General features: G+C 59.2%; 1 protein-coding gene across 1 annotated transcript in view; it reads left to right on the forward strand.

Annotated features, from left to right (window-relative positions):
- Positions 1-3,004: 3,004 nt before the first annotated feature.
- LOC104533033 (actin filament-associated protein 1-like 1) overlaps positions 3,005-7,049 on the forward strand; it is a gene marked incomplete at its 3' end in the record, with an annotated part of 5,324 nt that continues 1,279 nt past the window's right edge. Inside the window, exons 1-8 of the mRNA XM_010178391.2 lie at positions 3,005-3,050; positions 3,525-3,653; positions 4,194-4,277; positions 4,632-4,729; positions 4,883-4,994; positions 5,394-5,492; positions 6,169-6,380; positions 6,741-6,920. Of these exons, the coding sequence (XP_010176693.2) occupies positions 3,005-3,050; positions 3,525-3,653; positions 4,194-4,277; positions 4,632-4,729; positions 4,883-4,994; positions 5,394-5,492; positions 6,169-6,380; positions 6,741-6,920 (960 nt within the window). The remainder of the gene's footprint in view (positions 3,051-3,524; positions 3,654-4,193; positions 4,278-4,631; positions 4,730-4,882; positions 4,995-5,393; positions 5,493-6,168; positions 6,381-6,740; positions 6,921-7,049) is intronic.

Genomic DNA, 7,049 nt, shown 5'->3' on the forward strand with positions numbered 1-7,049 from the left:
CCTGCCACCCCCCGCCTCTTCTGTTTTGGAGGATGTTTAACAAGGGAGATGGAGGGGACAGCTCAGCTGGGGGGAAACAAAGGCGCCTTCATTGCTCACCCTGCGCCGTCCGTGCTTCGTGTGCCCCGGCTCAGAGCTGGCGCTCGGGGCGTTGCTGATGAGCTCACCCGCCTGCCAGGCTGGGCAACAAACCTCGCCTGCACTCTTGTTTCTTGTGCACAGTGGGTCTCCTCGCCTCCCTTGCTGCCCGCTTTGTCACTATTAATAGAAACTCGATGGCCCTTTTGCCCTTGGCTGGTCCAAAGCCTTGACACAGGAGCTGGTGGCTGTGATGGGAGATGTCCTACACACAGCAGGGGATGGGGATGCTGCTGAGCACCATGGCCTACGCTTCGGTGTGCTGTGGGAAGCTGAGGTAGAGAGTGTGCATGGTCCTCATCTCCTCTGTGGGAGCTCCTGGCCAGCTGAGAGCCTGCTGAGCTGGGGCAGCAGTAAGATGGGTGTCTCCCTAGGTGCTTGCAGGTGCTGGGTGGACAGGGAGGCATCTTACTTTGTCTCAGCTGCTTCCTTGCTAAGTCCTCTGCTCCACCAAGCTCTGCAGAGAACAACATCTCACCTGGCCTGGTGACCACCACCACATCACTGAGCAGGAGCCTGCTCCCACCCTGCCTGTGCAGCACTCTGCAAACATCCCAGGGAGGTTCTGCCACTCTTCCCTCCCTTCCTGCCTCTGCAGAGGGGCAAGGAGAAAGCCATGGGAACAGACTGCTCGCCCTTGCTCATCACACACAGGATCTTGCGTGGCCAGAGCACATCCCCATCCAGGTGGTGGGTGCTGGAGATGGACAATGAGCAGAACATCAGCAGAACCTGGGTGCTGTGGCTGACTGTCTGTTGTGGGGTGTTTTTCCAGCTCAAGGAGCAGGAGCCCTGCTCCCCCTGTGGTTGCTCTCTCCTTCCCCATGGGCTGGGGGATGCTGCCAGCTCCCCAGGCTTGTTCACTCCTTCTGGAGCTGTGCTGAGGCTTCTCCCCCTGTCTGGGGGCTACCTGTCCTGGTTTGGCCTGCCCACGGCAGATGGGCACTGGCAAAGCTGCTCTTGCTAAAAGGGCTGAGGCTGCTGTTTAGCTTGGCGCTGGGGAGGGAGGAGGAAGCAGAAGGTCTGTGGAGATAGAAGCCCATCGGCCAGGGTGGCAGGAAGAGACTTGTGAGCCACATCCTGCCTCGTGTCCTGGCAAGGAGGTGATTTGGGGCTGGGCATGCTGTCTCCTTGCCTGGGGGGTCGTCCTGTCCGGGCATTGATCCACATCAACCCACTCATGTTGGCCTTCTCTTCAACCAAAAACCTTTGAAACAACAGTTGAATTTACTGTGCTGTCCCTGCTTTGGGCAGCAGTACCAGCCTGCTTCCTGCTGGTCCCAGGACACTCGCTCCATGCTCCAGGCTGTGGCTTCCAGGGGTGGAAGGTGGGCACCCAGAATCCTCGGTCAGAACTGCAGCAGCCCAGCTTTTGATGGGTGTTGGGCAGAATGAATGTGATGTTTAGATGGGGCCCAGCAGACGTTCATTGAAGAACATGAGTAATGAGGATCCCATCAGCTGCAGCAGCACAGCATCCTGCCCTTCCCCTGGGAAATGTGCTCCATGCCAGCCCTCGCTGCTGCCCAGCTCTGCTCTGCCAGGGGAAGGACCCTTCCTGGAGGGTGGGTGGGGACAGGTACAGCCCAGTCAAAGTGTCCCCTATGCTCCATGCTTCTGGGGCACATGCTCTCCCCCCCCTTGCAAGCCATCCCCATCAGTCAACATGTCCAAGCTGCCTCTGTGCTCACCTCTGGCCCCTCCTCCTGTCCCTGGAGACCCAAAGCCAGCTGCATGCTGCCCCAGCTGCACCGTGATGACTTTCGGTTGCTGCCAAGAGAAGGGATCCTGCTCACGCTTGCACTGGGAGAAATGGCAGGGGGTTTTTTTTCCCCACCCTCTGTAGCCTCCAGAGCTGCAGGTTTGCTGGTGTTCCTGGGCTTGGCCCCTCCAGTGCAGGCCATCTCCCTCAGGCGCTGGTCCTGCAAGGAGCTGCCCTGGATGCCAGTAGAGCTGGATGGGTGCGTGGTCCTGGGTAAAACAGGAGCTTGGCTTTGGATCCAGCTCAGTTTTGTCTCATCCTGCTTGGAGGAGATAAGGTATAGGAAGAGACCTGGGATGAGGATGTCAGTGCACCTGCAGAACTGGGAAGATCATGAGAGATTTGGAGTCCAGAGCTCACCTTGTTCAAGTCCTCCCTATCCTTTCCATCCCTGGCCAACATGTTTTCCCAAAACGGTCAGTCAGCTGCTGCCAGTACCATAAATGCTGCTTTCAGTGATGATTTTTTTTTTTGTAGCCCTGCTCTGATATGCAGTCATCCAAGTGTTTTCTGGAGCCTTGCTGCGTGGGTAACCCCACAGCTGCAGTGTGCTTTCACTTCATAAAAACTACCCCATGAATCACCACATCATACTGAAGACCCACAATTTTACGTGTTGTGCCTGTGATGGTGATTTGCAGTGAATTCTCTTTTCCTGCTTTTTGCTGGGCACCTTTTTATTGGTGCAGCAGCAACCCAGGAACTAGCAGGTACTGGGATCCCACACAGTGGAAAGTGGATGAGTGGTGGCTTCTGGTGCGGTTCCTCTTTGCCAAGATTTCATCTGCTGTGACCCTTTTGGGGCTGTGTGTGTTGGACCAAGGCTCAGCTAACACAGAGCTGGGTGGGGAGAGCTTCTCCTGTGCTGCAGTCCCTGTCCACTCCCCGAGCACCTTTCAGGTGCCTGTGTCAGGCAGGGACTGTCCCTCGGGGTAGTGACTCTATGCCTGGAGGGAAGAGTGGGATGGCCTTGGAGCAGTGTGGATGAGCTGGGATGATGCAGGGGAGGAGTGACAGCAGGGCAGAGCAGCTGCTGTTGGTGAGTGTGGGGAGGAAGGCTCTAGCCTGTGTATGGTGATCCTGGTGGCACTGGGCTGGGAGGTCATGGGTGCTCTGAGCACAGCAGGGGAATACGAATGTCACCCAGCAGGTAAGGGGTGGGAGGATGTCTCCCTGGGAGGCATTGCCAGGTGGCTCTGGAGATGGCATCTGGGTTTCCTTTCCTTCCTTCCGTCCTTCCTTCTCTCCATCACCACGCAGTGCCCATCACAGCAAGGGAGCACCAGCAGCAACAATGTAATGTTGGACAGACAGAGGCTGGGGAAAATCTTATCTACGGGGAAAAATACGTGTGCTGATCCCTTTGATGGTGGTCCAGTAGCCCTGCAGAGCTGGTGTTTCCATTCGCTCAGCAGGCTGCATCCCGGTGTCTGCGTGCAGGTGGAAGAGCTTGTGCATGGAAGGAGCACGTGCATGCTTAGCAAACACTGCCTGAGCTCTGCTGGGCCAGCCAGGAAAGACTCCCATCCTGGGATCTTCCACACATTCCAGCCCGTTCTGCCTTGTCTTAACCCCAGCATCCTGATACCATCCTGGCTGACAGGTTTTTTCCTGCTCCCCTCAGTGCTGGACCAGCTCCTTCCAGAGCTCAGCGTCTTGCTTAAGCTGCTGGACCACGAGTACCTGAGCGCCACCACTCAGGAGAAGAAGCTGGCTGTCTCCACCATCCTGCAGAAGCTGCAGCCGCCCACAGGTCTGTGTCCTGCTCCCACGGTGCCTGGTGGCTGTCCCCAGGGGCAGTGGATGTCCCCAGCAGCTGTCCCAGACCAAAACCCCAGCTGGGCAGGGAAAACCATCTGCCAAGCAGGGATGAGCTGCCTCTGTGCCCAGCACTCAGCATCTGCTCAGCCCCCTCAGGACACTTCACTCCCACTTTCACCTCCCAGCTTGTCCCTGCCCCGGGCGTGGGGGCTGGTGTCAGCCCTGCCGTGGCTGCGGGGAGGCTGCTCCCTGCGGAAATGCTGTTTTGCAGAGGTTTTCCTGCCACCGGTGGCTGCTGAGCGCAGGGGTTTCCGTGGGAAGGCCAGGAGGGCTGTGCACCTGGGGCTTCACAGCCTTCTCACCTTCCTGCCCTCCTGGGGGACAGCAGCATCCCTAGGGGCTCCTCTGCTCCCCCTGCTCCGGGGGAATACCCCATGGCACAGTGGGGCAGGCTGGCCCGGGTCCTTGGGGTGGTGGGTGCACCCCAGCCACCCTGCCCACCCCCAGGCTGAGAACATCCTCTCGCTCCCAGGGAAGGACGTGGACTACATGTACGTCAACACGGCGTCCCTGAGCAATGGCACCAGCTTCGTGGAGTCTCTCTTCGAGGAGTTTGGTATGTGTGGATGACCTAGAATGACACATCAGGGGTCATGCTGGGTGGGTGCAGTGCTGGCCCTGGGGTCCCTACTGACAGCAGGAGCTCTTGGGGCACCCTGAGGAAGGAGGGTGAAAGCTGCATCCTTGTGCCTGCGGTGACAGTGCCCACTTGTTCCTGCTCCCCTGAAGCTACTTGGGGGCTGGTCATGTTGGGGTCCATGCACACCCTGGCCCAGCTGTGTTTACCAGTGGTGCCCATCTCTCAGCACCTTCCCAGTGCAGGGCCATAGAGGTCCCTGGAGGGCATGGCTGGGGAGGCCAGCTCTGGGGTTTCCTGTTCCCTTCACCCTCTCCACTTTTCCTCATGCAGACTGTGACCTGCGGGATCTCCAGGACATGCAGGAGGAGGAAGGGGACACTGGTGATGGTGTAGGCTTGGAGCTGGCAAGGAGTCAGACAGCAAAAACCGTAAGTCCCTAAATGCTCACTGTGAGGTCTGCTCTGCACCTGCCTGGGGAGGTGGCAGTGGCCAGGGCTGGGACTCTTTCCTGGCCACCGTGGTAGCTGCTGGGACTCATGACCCTCTCTGCCTGGCTAATGCCGATGGTGTTTCTGCTGTAGGTTCCTGTGGACCCTGCTCCTCCGCTGCCCACCACTCCCCCACCTGAAGATTACTATGAGGAGGCCCTGCCCCTGGGCCCCGGCAAGGCTCCCGAGTACATCACCTCCCGCAGTGAGTCCCGCTCCATGCTGGGGCAGCGAGAGGGTGGAGGGAGCCCCGCAAGCTGCCCACCACATCCCCCCACCTGCCTGCCTGCCTGCCTGGGGAAGCAGGCAGCTCTCAGAGGGTGTGACGGCTCGTCCCAGGGAAGGAAACATCTCTGCTCCCACCCGCATTGCTCCTGCCCTGCTTCCTTCCCATCCCACTGCGCTGTTGTTTCAAGGAGTTGTTTGCTCCGGCTCAACTAGGAAGGGGGTGATGGGGAGAGGTCAGAGCTGCAGGGGGACTTGATGCTGAGATGCCCTCGGAGGGTGTGCTTTGCTCTGCCCAGGCTTGCAGGCTCACTGCTAGGGGCATCCTTGGGAGGAAACTGGGTATAACAGCCTCAGGTGCCCTCTGCTTCCTCCACAGACAGCTCCAGTCCCCCTAACTCCATCGAGGATGGCTATTATGAGGATGCAGACAGCAACTACCCTGTCACCAGGATGAACGGGGAACAAAAAACCTCCTGTAGGTATCTGGGTGCCCATACCAGGGAGGCGAGAGCTTTGGCAAAGTCCAGCCCTGAGATGGAGGCTTGAGGGCTGGGCTGGGGGCTGGTGGGGTTGAGGCCAGAGAAACTCTCACATGTCAGAGGATACTGGGCAAAAAGCAAGGAGTGTGGAGTGCTGTTTGTCGTGCAAGCCAGAGCCCTCGTGCTGCAGAGGGGATGTAATCAGTGCCATCTCTGTCACCAGCATGGGGAAGGGGTGTCACTGTCTACGCAGCTCTCGTGCCCTGTGTGAGCTGCCTCTGCATGGCAGAGCATGAGCTCTGCTCCTCCATGCCCTGCACGGGAGGTGGGGGGCAGAGGGCCAGCACGTGATCCTCTGTTGTGGGCAGAAGGTTCAATCCAGGCTTTCAAAGTTGGAGATTTGGAAAGAAACAAACCAGCCCAGGGGTTGGGATAGACGCACCTGGGACTGGCATTTGGCCCACGAGCATCCTGCCTGGTTTGGAAGGGAAATGGAGACAGAAGGGGTCAAAGTGCTGCTGTTTTCAGAGGCTGACATGGAGTCTGTCCATCGCCCAGCCCAGGCTCTGTGCTGGAGCCTGCTGGGCACGGGGAGCCCCAGCAGCATGTGAGCATGCCTGGCAGGCAGGGCCCCGGGGTACCATTTGGGGTGACTCCCCTGCTTCCTTCTAGACAATGACTCGGATGCGATGAGCAGCTCTTACGAGTCGTATGATGAGGAGGAGGAGGAGGGGAAGGGCCAGCAGCTGACACACCAGTGGCCATCAGAGGAAGCCTCCATGAACCTGGTGAAGGACTGCAGGATTTGTGCTTTCCTGTTGCGCAAGAAGCGCTTCGGACAGTGGGCCAAGCAGCTCACCATCATACGGGATGGCAGACTGCTGGTGAGCTCAGAGCTGGTGGGGGACAGAAACCCGCTGGTGGGTTGGGAGGGAGGTCGGGTCCAGAAAAATAGCCCTGTCCAAGCCAAGACCGTGCCCCAAGGCTGTCATTGCCCTGCAGAGCACATGCAGGGGCTGCCCTCGCTTCCCTTGCAAGTGAACAGAGGGCTCCTCTCTTTTGGGGCTTCACAGAGTGAGAGGGCACCCCACAGCCCTCCACCACCGAGGCTGTTGCAGAGACTGAGCCACCTCCATTTATGCCACCTGTGAGGGATCCTGAGAGGGACACCAGCTCTGCCCAGCATGGCAGCAGAACAGGCAGGTTTCAGCTGAGCCCTAAGCAGTTCCCTTTGCTTCTCGTAGTGTTACAAAAGCTCCAAGGACCGGCAGCCACACGTGGAGGTGCCCCTGGGCACCTGCAACGTCATCTACGTCCCCAAGGACGGGCGGCGCAAGAAGCACGAGCTGCGGTTCTCACTGCCCGGGGCCGAGGCGCTGGTGCTGGCCGTGCAGAGCAAGGAGCAGGCGGAGGAGTGGCTGAAGGTACCATGGCTAACCCCGCTTCGCCCAGAGGGCTGCAGGCTCTCCTTGGCACCCTCCCTGGCTGAGGTGGGGAGGGGGCTGCCCTGGAAGAGGCCTCGCCCCGCTGGAAGGGGAAGGGGGCCTTGCTCC

The sequence above is a fragment of the Antrostomus carolinensis genome, unplaced genomic scaffold (genome assembly GCF_000700745.2).
Source record: "Antrostomus carolinensis isolate BGI_N321 unplaced genomic scaffold, ASM70074v2 scaffold30431, whole genome shotgun sequence".
Lineage (NCBI taxonomy): Eukaryota > Metazoa > Chordata > Aves > Caprimulgiformes > Caprimulgidae > Antrostomus > Antrostomus carolinensis.